Raw genomic sequence first — 13,774 nt, 5'->3', positions numbered from 1 at the left:
ACTCAGTGTGCTGGCCAAAGTATGCTTCAAATTGGTTAGTGAAGGGAATGCATGTGAGATCAAATAGGAAAGCCCTGTTTTATCTGGGGGATAAACCATAATCCTACTGGGTAATGGAGTAACCATGAGGGTATCTTTATATTTGGTTTTTCCCATCTAGGTGTTAGAGATCAAGGAAATGATACTTTAGAACATTCTCATTAGAATTTGAGAAGATATTTCTTGGTAACTGTGTACAGGGTTTCTACTGGGCTATGTTCATAGATTTCCATAAAGTTGATCGTCCTTCTAACACCCCTGTTTTCCACTTCTCCCTCTTGATCTCTGCTTCTCACATTCATATGATTTTATCTGTTTATCCTTGAGAAATTTGTTCTTCGTGAGCATTTCTTGGGCTGTCAGGGTTTGTACAGAGAGAGTTCTTTATGGCTGACTTATCCTTTGTATTAGTTCAAACCAACTTTCAGCATCTTTTAACTATCACTTGTTTGCCTCAGCCACTGCTAAATGCACCCAGTATTGCGTGACTTCTGGTATATTTATGAAAATGCATCTTCCAGATGTCAGCCGGACCATCTGCTGGATCACATTCTCCCCTCCACAGTCGACGAGTTGTAGCTTTTGAGTCCCACTTCAACAGTTTAGGAGTGACACATGACTGCAGACAGTGAGGACTGCAGATGCTGGCGATCCGAGTTGTGTGTTACTGGAAAAGCACAGCAGGTCAGGCAGTATCCCACATTCCTGATGAAGTTTACCTGCTCCTCAGATGCTGCCTGACCTGCTATGCTTTTCCAGTATCTCATTTTCAACATGAGTGCAGTGCCAAGTGAGTGCAGCACTGTTGCTAGCTGCATCTTTTTTTGGATGAGGTGTGAAACCAAGATGGTGTTCTCTCCTCTGGGCGGGGGGGGGGGGGGGGGAAGGAAGGTGTGTGTGTGTGTGTGTGTAAAAGATTGCAGAGATTTCAGATGAGCAGCAATTCTCCCTGGTGTACTGGCCCTGCTGCCATCGGCATCACTAGATCAGATTATCTGGTCATTAATCAACATTGCAGCTTTTGTGAGCAAATGGACTCGCGTGCTTCCAGCACTGAATAATATTTCCCTGGCTGTAGAAGACTTTTTTTTTCTTTTGATCATCCTATCTACTGAAAGGACCGATCCAGCTAAGTGAGATGATTCACTTGGACAGAAGGCAAGGGAGAGTATGATGAGCAGTAGGAAGTACTGAGGATCAAAGGCACCTTGCTGTGTATGTCCACTTGTCCCTTAAGGTAGAAGTGAATAAAGTGGTTAAGGCAGATCAGATGCTTACCTTTTCTTCACCTAGTTGAAGTGTAGGGAGGTTTCGATCGTTCTGTATAAAAAGATGGCTAGGCCACAGCTAGTGGGATATGTGTAGTGTTAGAATCCACGTTTGTAGAAGGAACAGGATAGCACTGAAGAGGGTGCAGAAGAGATTTAGGGTGTTGCCTGGGCTGGAGAGTTTTGGTTATGCAGAGTTTGGACAGGCTGGGGTGGCTTTCCCTGGAGCAGAGGATGCTGGGGGGGGTCATAATTTTATACACTTCATAATGGGGGGAGAGGACATTAACAAGAATAGGCTTTTGTCTCTGTTGAAGGGACCAGTGACTAGGGCATAGATTTAGGTAAGGGATAGGGAGTTTAAAGGGGATGTGAGAAAACAGTTTAGTCACCGTCTTGCCTGTAAAATCAGTAGTGGCAGCCACACTCCATAACGTTGAAGAATGATTGGACGTGCACTTACAGTGCCAAGGCTTTGGGGCTAAGTTCTGGAAAATGGGACTGGGACAATTTAGATCTAAAGGAAAGGTCACTCAACCCAAAATGAGTAACTCTGATTTCTCTTCACAGTTGCTGCCAGACCCACTGAGCTTTTACAGCAGTTTGTTTTTCTTTAGAATAATTAGGTTTTTTTTTATTTTGGCACAGTTTTGATGGGTGAAAGGGTGGTTCTGTGCTGTACATCTCTAACTGGCAGTTTTGGATTATCCAGGATATATAAATCACATTGATCTCACTATAAACATTTAAGTTCCATTTTCAGATTAAAAATGGTGTACCTTCAACTTGCATGTCAAGGAAATTCAATAAGGAGACAGTGGCAAGGGGATTATCAGAAATTCTATTCTGTGTAGGTCCCAAAGTTGGCAAAAACACCCACCCCAAACTCGGGAAATAATTAATTCACAAAAGTGATTAAAGTTTTCATTTGCAGTACTCCATGATGAAAGCAAAGTAGTGCAGATGCTAAAATCTGTAATGAAGCAGAGCGCTGAAGAGAGCGGGCAGGCTGGGCAGCATCTGTGGAGAGAGAACTGCATCAATACTCCATGTCAGTACAAGTCCTCTTTGCGACCTGAAGAGTTCACACTGTGTGTTCCATGCTTGCCCTTTCGCTGTCTCACTCCGAGCTGCTGGGCCAGCTGAGCTGCTCCACTTTCCTCCACCCTGGAGGAAAAGTATTGGCATAAAATGGACATGCTTCATGTACCGTAGCAAGCCAAATCTGTGTCTGAGGATCTGCCGCGTTCATGCTCAGCCAAGGAAGAAGAATTTTTTTGGTTTTGAATATCTTGAATGTTTTCTATCTTGTCGTCTGCTGCTTGTAGTTCACTGCTGGGCACTTTGACAATTTGGAACTGCCTCTGATTATTAATAGTAGGCAACATTTCCACCCACCCCCACGCACGCGCGCACACACCCCACCCGCACATGCACCCCACCCACGCGCGCACACACCCCACCCACCCATGCGCACAATCAAGAATTTGGTGACACATTCTCTCTGGGTATGGCTACCTTGGACAGCAGTCCACGTAGTTCCTTCAATAACAGGATTGCAAACTTTTCATCTGCCTACTACTTCTGTGTAAATTAAGATGCTCCTTTTTAAATAAGGGAAGGATGTCTATTTAAGCTTATGACTGAATCTGATGGAATTTCCCATTACTGAACCCACAGTGGCAAACGGTCAGGAAAAGGGAACTGCACCGGTGAAGAAAGAAGCTGCTGAAAGTATTTTGTTCTTTTCATTTGTGGGACAATATTCTCTTGTCATGTACCAGTGTGTGTCTGGAGTAGGTGAGGATTTGAACCCAGATCTTCTGGCCCACAGTGAGGGACACGACCGTTGCACCACAAAAGTCCTTGTCCTTTTATCTCCTTACATTTCTTCCTTACCTTGCACTGCTGTTGTGCTGAGGTTGTAACACCTAGAAACGATGATTATGCAGGGAAAACCATGTAATTGAGCCAGCTGGCTTCCTCCACTTGACATCTGCTTGATTCCACGATTGTATACGGTATTACTGGATAGTACCAGATTCTAACTAATCTCTCTCCCCTCTACATTAGTTGGTTCTGGTTTGAGCAAATTATTTTTAAAATTGTACAACAAAGTTACAGATCAGCTATCTCGTGCAGCTCAGAATGGCATTAGTTACCAGCTGCCTGGATTATTGATGACTTCAACTGTTTGTGCTCAATGTTATGCAAACAACAGGTTACAGAAAGTCCGCAAGATCTGTAGGGTCAGAGAGAAGTGCAAATTTCTGTTGACTTGAAACGTGGGGGCATGTAAAGGGCCACTTTTCTCTAACCACAAAGCGTCTTGTGCTGTTCTATCTGAGCATTTTGTGAGTAAAATATCTGCTAAAGTCTTTCCTTCTAGGAACTAGAGTTTTTAGTTGAATTCTGCTTCTGTCTTCCCAGGTGAAAGAACTCGTGCTTGACAACTGTCGCTCGAATGAAGGCAAAATTGAGGGCCTGTCAGATGAGTTTGAAGAATTGGAATTTCTTAGCACAATCAACGTAGGCTTATTGTCTGTCGCGAACCTACCAAAGTTAAACAAGCTAAAGAAGGTGGGTAAAGGCCTTCTGGTTGCTTTGATATCTTCTATCTTTGTGAATGGCATCATACCTGGCAGACCCCGGGGTGATATATTATTGGATGGGTTTTCTTAAAGACTGACACCTGAGACTGTTTGTTTGATCACTAAACTTGGCGCGTGCCCTACTGACCATTTGGTGTGTACGTGGGTAGCCCTGCTAGTCAGTATTCCTGGAGCAGGTGTGTGATTCCACTGGTGACAGTGCGCTAGTTTGCTTGGTTTAAACTTGAACACTGCTGGTCTTTAATCCTCATTTCCAGCGGTCTGTATAACTCATTAAATACTAAATTCAAAGGAGTCCAGCATCCCCCAGTTTTTGTTCTTTTGAAGGTGGGTGTTTTTATTTACCTGTTCCGTGTTGCCCTTGAAGGTGATGGCAAGCTGCCTTCCTGAACCGCTGCAGTACGTCTTGTCAATGGTACACACTGCTTGTACTGAGTGTCGGTAGTGCAGGGAGAGTGTTTGATGATATGGTACCAATCGCTTGGGCTGTTTTGTCCAGGATGGGGGTCAACGTTTCCTGTGTTGGGGCTGCACCCATCCAGGCAAGTCGGGAGTATTCCATCGCGCCTCTACCTTTGTAGATGGTAGAATCTTTTACTATTGACCCTGTTTCTCCCCCTTCATATGTCAGTCATGGTAAAGTCTCCATTGACCCACCAGATATTAGGGCTGTGTGCTCTCTGATTTTTGAAATGGTTTAATCTGAGTGTTACCATGCCACAGCTCAGGGAGATGTTGAGAAGGAGAATTCTTCATGTTGACCTCAGGAATTGAAACCACGCTGTTGGTGTCACACTGCATCACAATCCAGCCAACTGAGCAGCTGTGCACATACAGTAGAACATGTTTTTTCTATATTTCCATGAACGTTGTGTTACCAAAGATGTTGTTACTTGCAGATATAAAGAATAACTGCTCTATCAGATTTGCTTCTTGTGTACATGGCTAACATTATTAGTCTCAATTTTTATCTTTCTCAATCTCCCTATGGTCTGAAACTCTAGTGGTGATAGATTAAAGCTTTTGTGTTAATTCTGGAGTGCCGTGCCAGGATATAATTGATACCATTTGGAGATTCCTGTTTGCCAACGTGCAGGAGAAGTCCAGGATCAAATATGTAGATGTGGTGTTGAAATGGAGTGCCCTTAATGGACTGGACTGAATACATCTCTCCTCCCTGACTCCCTGATTGTGGTTAAAGTACTGATTCCCCGGTCTGTGTCAGGGCTAACTGCTGTGTTTAATGTTTGCATATAGCTCGAGCTAAGCGATAACAGAATCTCAGGCGGGCTAGAAGTTTTGGCAGAAAAATGTCCGAACCTCACACATCTCAACCTCAGCGGCAACAAAATCAAAGATCTCAGCACAATAGAACCTCTGGTGAGTATGCTGCACCAAGTATCCAACTGATTTAGAGCTGAACCCTCCATTGTATTCACACACCCATTTAGGGTGGGCTGTAGATATTGATCTGTAAAACCATATAAATACTATTGCCACAAACTTGCCAGATTTCTGGTTCTCAATATATTTTAATTCTCCCTGGATGTTTCTCCTTTTGATTCATAAATCCCCTTGGGTTATCTAACTGGTAGGGGGAGCTTTTTTTAAGAAAGTTGATTTTTATGATAAAGGTAACAGCGCAAAACATTACAGGTGAAGACTGTCATAAAGAAACCTATTACAAACATTCAGCTGGTCTTGCAGTGTTTGTGAAGAGAGGAACAGTTAGTGTTTTGGGGTCTGCGTGACTCTTTCCGAAGTCACTTCCCTCTCCATAGTTGCTACCAGACCTTGAGTTTCTTCAGCATTTATTGTGTTTTTTTTTAAAAAGAGTACCAACCTCTCTTGATAAAATCGCAACAAAATAGACTACATGTTTAGATTAACACTTCTTCCAAAATTAATGTCCTGGAATTTCAAATTTATAAAATTTGTAGAAGTCTGCTTTTAAAACAGTGCAGCGTTAATAACCATATGTAACGGTTTACTTATGAATGTACAAATTAGGAACAGAAACAGGCCATTCAGTCCTTCAAACCTTTTTCTGTCAGTCGGTAACAGCGTGGTTGATTAGTTTGCGGTCAGTATTCCGTATTCCACTCTGCCCCCGATTTAACCTTTCCATTAGGCAAGGGAATCGTAGAATCTCTACAGTTTGGGAGCAGGCCATTCAACCCATTGAGTCTGCACTGACCCTCTGAAAAGCATCTCACCCAGGCCCACCACAGTAAGCTATCAATATAATTATGCATTTAGCATGGCCTATCCACCTGACCTGCACATTTTTTGACTGTGGGAGGAAACCGGAGGAAACCCCCACAGACGCGGGGAGACTGTGCAACATCCACACAGTCGCCAGAGGCTGGAGTCAAACCCAGGTCCCTGCCTCTGAGGCAGCAGTGCTAACCACTGAGCCTTCCCAGAATCAATCTACATCTGCCTTAAAGATATTCGGTGTCTCTTCTCCACTGCCTTCTGAAGCAGACGATTCCAATATCGTGCAACCTTTTTAGGGAAGAAAACTATTTTCTCTCCTCTGTCCTAAATGAGCAACCCAAGGTTTATTTGTGTTAATTTAAAACTTTTCTAAGTTGGTGTCCTCCTGCAGAGTTGACTTCATATTCCTTGGAGCTTGGTGGCACCAGCATGTAGCTCAAAAGAGCAAGCTGTTGGAGGGAAAGATCAGTTAAGACTGGGGTTCACGCATGTCATGGGATCAGAAGTAGGACATTGGGTCTATTATCCTTGTGCTGGCTCAGAGTGAACTACCCATTTGGGTTCGGTGACCTGCAAATTGGTCCATGTTGTTGAGATTATTTCAGTCAGTAGTTTGATTATTTGTTTAGGATTGTGTCATTTGAACCACTCAAGAATTTGGAAAGAAATTTTCATGTGGTCCATGAAGCAGTTTTCAAACTAACTTTTAACACTGGCTGCCTGACTATTTGAAGGATTTGAACTGTGTGTCTTGTGATCCAGATTCAAACCTAAGCTTTTGTGGTATTTCTTCCATTATCCTCTCCCTTTCCTGCCCTCCCCCTTTTTTGTAATTTACAGAAAAAATTGGATAACCTGAGGAGTCTAGACCTTTTCAATTGTGAGGTGACAAACCTCAACGATTACAGAGAAAACGTCTTCAAGTTTCTCCCGCAACTGACGTACCTAGATGGATACGATCGTGAAGATAAGGAGGCACCAGACTCAGACACTGAAGCCTACGCGGAGGGTGTAGATGACGATGATGATGAGGAAGACGGTACCTTCATGATTTCTGTGATTTTAAACTCCATTCTTCCTTCTCCAGTGTTCAGTGTGTTGCTGTGCTGTGACCTGTCCCCAGTTTTTTTTTTCCCCCTGAAGGAATTGGCTTGTAATTGGGTGTGACTCCATACCCACCATTGACAGATCGTTTGGAGCAAAGGGGAAAAGAGGGAAACAGGAAACCTCTATCAGTCCTGTCCAATATCTGATTGGTGCTGTTGGGTGGCGAGAGAGAAACATTGTCGTTGCCCTCCTGTAAGAAGGATATTACTAAATTGGAGAAGACTTAAATGGGTATTGCTGGAACTGGAAGGCTTGAGTCATAAGGAGAGGCTGGGACTTTATTTTTCCCCTGGAGTGTCAGAGGTTGAGGGATGACCTTTCAGAAGCTGCTAAATTCATTAGGGGCGTAGGTAGGGTGAATAGTAAAAATAGTTTCCTTGGGGTTGGGGAGTTCAAAACTAGAGAACAGGACTTTTAAAATCTTTCACCTCTCATTTTAAAAGGGACTTGAGGGGCGACTTATACAGAGGGTGGTTTGTGTATGGAATGAACTGCCAGAAGTAGTAGATGCAGGAGCAGATACAACATTCCAAAGACATTTGTGCAGCTACATGAATAGGCACGGTTTATAGGGATGTGAACCAAAAGCAGGCAGATGGGATTAGTTTAGTTTGGAAAATGTGATTGCTGTGGAAGGTTTGGACTATCCGTTCACTGCCACAGAAGCTGGTGGAGACCAGGTCATTGAGTATGTTTCAGACTGAGGCTCTTTAGTAACAAAGATTATGGGGAGAATGGGGTTGAGTAACATATCAGCTATGATTGAATGGCGGAGCAGACCTGATGGGCTGAATGGCTTAATTTCTGATGCTGTGTCTTATGACTGAAGGGTTTGATTCCATCCTCTGACTCTATAGTTTTAATCTAGGTGCAAAGGTCCCCGCTAACCCTGTAGGCCCTTAGAAAAGCTCCACACAACCAAAGTCCCCTTGAGCCTCTTTAAATGTTACTTCATATAAGCCTGGAATAGTTTGTATGCGCACACACAACTTTTGAGGACCAGAGCCTAATTTACCGGAAATGCTCAGCATGTCTGGCAGCAACTGTGGAGAGAAATCAACGTTAAATGTTTTGGATAGAGTGGCTCTTCCTTACCACTGGATCCGAAACATTAACTCTGAATTCTCTCTGCAGATGCTGCCTGACCTGCTGAGTTTTTCTAGCAGCTTTTGTTTTTGTTTCTGATTTATAATATCCGCAGTTCTTTTGGGCATTTGCTGTTTCTTTTAACAGGAACTGTTCTTACCACAACAGCCCAGTGCCCTGAACAAAGATGAGAAGAGCAAAGTTGAAGATCTAGACAGTGTAGTTAAACCTAAATCAGTAAATCTCGAATGGCCTGTTTCCGCACTGTAGGGAATCTATTCTAATAATGTTGGGGAATGGGTTTGGGTGGGTTGCTCTTCAGTGGGTCAGTGTGGACTTGTTGGGCTGAAGGGCCTGTTTCTGCACTGTATGGAATCTAATCTTAAAAAAAAACCCCAAGCAAACAACCAGTTTTGATTTCCATCCGATATGGAGGCTACCCTATTTTTGTTTGATGCACCACATTTAAACAAGCTCCATCCCAATAGCAAAGTGAAACTCTAATGGAGGAGCAAGAGGGGTTTAGTAATATCTCCCTAGACAGCAACATCAAGGAGCACATGGGTGCTGCGTCTTCCAGCAACACCCTGTGTCCCGTTATGATGGAGATGGGGGGTGGCCTCCTCTCTGACCCCAGTGTTTCAGTATCCCATCCTGTTTCCATGGTAACCACTGAAACATGGAACAAACCCTATTCACTGATTTGCTGCTCCTCTTGTTGGCTCAACACAAGGTCAAACAGATGGCCCAAAGGTTTCAGCCTCTCTCTGGCCCAGTGCGTCTGGATGTCTTGTCAAGCATCTGCTGGCAACTTTTTTGTTTTTGTGTGGCTTTGTCAGCGTGAAAACTTGTAATTGGACTGACTGGATGCTCAGAATGCTGGAATCATTCCTTTGTCTTTTTTTTCAAAACAACGTATAGCCCATTTATTTAATACCTTTTGGGTAAAATAGTTGATACAGATCTATTTACACTGCAGATCACTGCCTGTAATCTGTATCAGAGTCTGATGTTTTGCTTCAATGCTTTTGAGGTTTAATTTTGACTAGTAGTGCTCTGTGTTAATGTGCTCAACTACAGTTCCATTGTGTGTTATATGACTGTGTCATTAGACCAGTTAGTGACTGCAGAACAGTTGATGTATTAACCAGTGCACCATCAGACAAAATTAAATCCCTTCATATTACAGACAAGTTCAGTTTAAATTCCCTCTTGTTGGGAAATTTTCAAATTTAAAACAATCTTGGGAATTGGATGGGGAAAGAAAGTGAAAAGGGGTTGCACTGAGCAGGTGATTTTGTTTTTTCAGTTTCTGTAGCAATAATTAAGTTTATTGCAAGTTGTCTATAAATCTCATTTAATACTTTAAATCCTATCCCCCTCCATCCTTAGCTTATTGAACCAAACATGCAGTTTTAAAACATAGATGCTGTGAAAGCTGCAAATATGTTTAAAGCTTCTGTAATTGCTCATTGTCTCCTGGGATCTGACGTTTAAGAAATCTGTTTATTGTTGCATCAGCATCCTAGACCAAGCGACAGAGTTTGTCAAATAAACACACCCAGCTTTGCAATGGTTACAGAAGCAGATTTTTTAAAAAGTATTTGTTGAGAAGCAGTACATTTTGTTCTCCAAGTTGCTGAACTTCCAGCATCTAACAGTTTGTAAAAACGCATGAGCAGAGGTGTTAAGTTACACAGTTGCCTCTCCTGGGCTCTCTACTCCTTTTGTGTTAGTTGGTGTCTGGGGCTTAACCAGAGTTCCAACTGTACACACGACTGGGGAATCTTCACACCAACAAAATATTTTTTTTTTCCTTGTTGCATCCAGCTGGCAAATTTTTAACTTTTTTTATTTTGTGCAATGATTTGTTTTTGCTGAGAGGTGAACTTGTGTAGGGTCAGTCAGTGACCAGCTACAATATTCAAATCCCACAGTTGGACCACTTTGCGAGGAAAAATGAGTCACTTGATGAGACTGGTTTCTCAGTTGTTTGTTCATTTGTAATCTCTGCTCGTTTAGAGCTTGCGTTCTGTTGAGCTAAAATGGAGAAGTCGTCTAGTGGGTCTTGTTTGAGCAGTCTGTTCCCACTCCTCAATTGTGTACCAAAGGACAGAACTTGCCCCTTCTCTGTATTGTTGAATTCCTGTCTGTGGACTATTGCAGAGTCTGGGAGGAATCCTGTGGGTGTTAGATTACCCTGAGCTATAGGCTATGCTCTTGCAAACGTGTTGCTGGGGAGATGATTTTGCAGCTGATTTATTTCACTCTGTCCAACTCTTTCAAAAAAAAGCCGTCAGCTATGTAAAACAATAGTTTGCTTTTCCTATGACTGATTTACAGGATGTAGTCCTCCCTGGAAAATCCAACGTTTATTCCCTGTAGTCGGCCGCCCTTGTAGGTGCTATGCCGGGACCAGGTTCCAGGAGTTTGATATAGTGACGGTGTGTAGCTTGAAGGGGAGCATGCAGGTTATTCCCGTTCACCACCTCGTGCCTCTGGCTGCTGCATGTTCCTGGTCCCTCCTGTTGAAGGAGGTTGGTCAAGTTGCTGCAGTGAATCTTCTCAATGATGCAGGCCTGTCATTGAAGCAGTGATATGGTGATTTGGAGAGTGCAGTCTAATATGTATCCAGTCTCTGGTCTTGTAATTTCAGACGTTTTGCGGCAAGTCACTTGAGGGGAGAAATCTAGAACATAGAATACTACAGCGCAGTGCAGGCCCTTAGGCCCTCGATGTTGTGCCGCCCTGTCATACTAATCTGAAGCCCATCCCACCTACACAGTTGTTCAATCTTCCCCATTGAAACCTGACTTGAGCTCAGCTCGATTTATTTTGTCAAAGTGGCTGTCTGGTTGAAACACTTTTTTTGTTTTTGGAGGGGTGTCACATTGGATGTTTCTAAATTGTGTTCTATTTATTTTCTGTCCACTATCTTTCCTAAATGAGGTAAGGGGGAGGAATGTGAGACTGAGGAATGGTTTTGTTGTCTGGTTCAAGTGCAATGGGCTGAGGAATGACAGATGGAGTTTAATTTAGATAAATGTGAGGTGTTGGAGGGGCAAAGCAAGGCAGAATGTAATGGTAGGGCACTGGAGAGTGTTACTGAACAGAGACCTAGGAATACAAGTGCCTGGTTTCTTGAAAATGGAGTTGCAGATAGAGCGATGAAGGTAGTGTGTGGCAGGCTTGGTCAGTGCACTGAGTGTACAGGAGGTTGGATGTCATGTTGCAGCTGGACAGGACATTGGTTAGGTCACTTTTGGAGCACTGCTTTCAGTTCTGGTCTCCCTGCTATCAGCAGGGTGTGTTCAACTTTTGAAAGGCTTCAGAAAAGATTTCCAAGGAAGTTGCAGTCATTGGAGAGTTTGAGCTATAGGGGGAAGCTAAATAGGCTGGGGATTTTTTTTCTCTCTCTGGAACATCGGAGGCTGATGGGTGACCTTTTTGAGAGGTTTATAAAATTCATGAGGCCAAGGTCTTTTCTCCTGGTGCCCAAAACCAGCATGTTTAGGGTGAGAGGGGAAAGATTTTAAAAGGGCCTAAGGGGCGGCAACTTAACACCGAGGGTAGTACGTGTATGGAATTAGCTGCCAGAGGAAGTGTGGAGGCTGGTACAATTACAACATTTAAAAGGCATCTGGATGGGTATATGAATAGGAAGGGTTTGGAGGGATATGGGCCGGATGCTGGCAAATGGGACTAGATTAGGTTAGGATATCTGGTCTCGGCATGGACAAGTTGGACTGATGCTGTCTCACTCTGCTGTATGATGTGATTACGGATAGATTTTGAAATCCGCCTTCTGTGTGGACTCACTTGACCATAATCGTTATCAATAATTCATTCTGACACCGTGACGTCTGCAGAACCAGATGCTTGACCCAGTTTTGAGAATTTACTACAGGGTCCCAATTCTCAGTGTCAGTCGTGACCAATTGGATCCTGTGCATAATTTCCCACATTCTAGAAACATTTTAGAATATCATAATCTCCATTGTGGATGTATTGTCTCACTTAGAAATCATTGTATTCCTTTTATGTGTTACATTTAATTGAATTCCTTTTTTTTCATGTGTTGAAATGTCCAGAAGTTGACGAAGAGGAAGATTATGATGAGGCAGTTCAGTGTGAAGAGGATGAAGATGAAGAAGGGGAGGAGGAAGAGGAAGATGAGGATGAAGAGGAGGAGGATGGGGAAGAGGAGGAAGAGGCGCTCAGTGTAGAGGAAGAGGTATGGTTTGGTTCGGAGAAACCCTGGCAATTGCGTGGCAGCAGTGTTTGAGGAATTACCACCTCAGTATCTCTTACCCTAAACTTTTTGGGATGTAGTGAAGGTGCTATGCAAATGCACTGTCCTGCTTCGGTTTGAATTGGATTGCGTTCATTTTCTGGTTGAGGTGCAATGTTGGGCAAATGCAATCAGGTCGGGTTGGGTCACGAATCTGACCAAAGCAAGACCTTGTTTAATCCACCCAGGTCACCTGTCTGCATTGATGGCAGACCTTCAATACCTGCTGTATTCAACAACGCGGCTGACATTCAGCTTTCAGCGCAGTACCAAGGGAAGGCTGCACTGTTGGATGGAACTTCTTCAGCCTGAGCTGACGTCTGTTCCCTAGGATCAATTTAAAGTGTGGAGCTGGGAAAAGTGCAGCAGGTCACACAGCATCAGAGGAGCAGGAGAGTTGATGTTTGACGCTAGGATCTTTCATCACATCGACTCTCCTGATCCTCTGCTGTTTGACCTGCTGTGGTTTTTCCAACTCCACACTTCATTGACTCTGGTTTTGTAGATCTGGCAGTCCTCGCTATCTCCAGTCTATCCCCTAGAGTAAATATAAAAGAAAACCACAGAACGTGGAAGTTAATGCCACTTCTTTGGCAGATAATCTTCAATCTCTATCACTACTGTTTTTTTTTAAATTTTATTTTATTTCATTACTGCTTTGTGGGAGATTGTGCCCAAGTTAACCAACAAACTGTATTTCGAAAGTACTTCATTGGATGTAAAATGCTAAGAAGATTTCATGAAAGGAGCTATATAAATGCAGGTTATAACTTTATGCATTTTGAGACTTGAAGCAATATGATAGACAGTAAAGTAATCCTTGATGCTAACTGACTTTTTGAGCTGCAGTGTTCTGTCTTTGTACAGGCTCAGTCCTGATGAATTTCCTGTTAAAAGTAGCTTGTGCCCTAACAGGAAGCTTTACTTGTGTACTCTCGCCAACCCATTGTCACCTTGATCATCAATGGTCATGTCTGGACTCTCTGAAACTCCTTTTCATCTCTCACTCGGCCTCCGATGTCTCCTCTTTCTCCCTCCCCTCCCCCTCAAATATTCTCTCAGATTCATTAGTTTTTTTTTCTCTGCCTTTCCATCACTTTTTTATATTTTCCCAAATTCTGTGAAATAACTTTTTTAATAGTTTTATCCCT

General features: G+C 43.1%; 1 protein-coding gene across 2 annotated transcripts in view; it reads left to right on the top strand.

The window, feature by feature from the left end:
* anp32a (acidic (leucine-rich) nuclear phosphoprotein 32 family, member A) overlaps positions 1-13,774 on the top strand; it is a 33,204-nt gene that overhangs the window by 13,974 nt on the left and 5,456 nt on the right. The window contains exons 2-5 of one of the 2 annotated variants that reach the window (XM_060852972.1): positions 3,738-3,887; positions 5,177-5,299; positions 6,980-7,178; positions 12,424-12,566. In XM_060852972.1, coding sequence (XP_060708955.1) covers positions 3,738-3,887; positions 5,177-5,299; positions 6,980-7,178; positions 12,424-12,566 — 615 coding nt within the window. The remainder of the gene's footprint in view (positions 1-3,737; positions 3,888-5,176; positions 5,300-6,979; positions 7,179-12,423; positions 12,567-13,774) is intronic. The other variant, XM_060852973.1, reaches the window with a different exon arrangement.

Source organism: Hemiscyllium ocellatum, chromosome 39 (genome assembly GCF_020745735.1).
Source record: "Hemiscyllium ocellatum isolate sHemOce1 chromosome 39, sHemOce1.pat.X.cur, whole genome shotgun sequence".
Taxonomy (NCBI): Eukaryota; Metazoa; Chordata; class Chondrichthyes; order Orectolobiformes; family Hemiscylliidae; genus Hemiscyllium; species Hemiscyllium ocellatum.
This window is presented reverse-complemented; position numbering and strand designations above follow the sequence as displayed.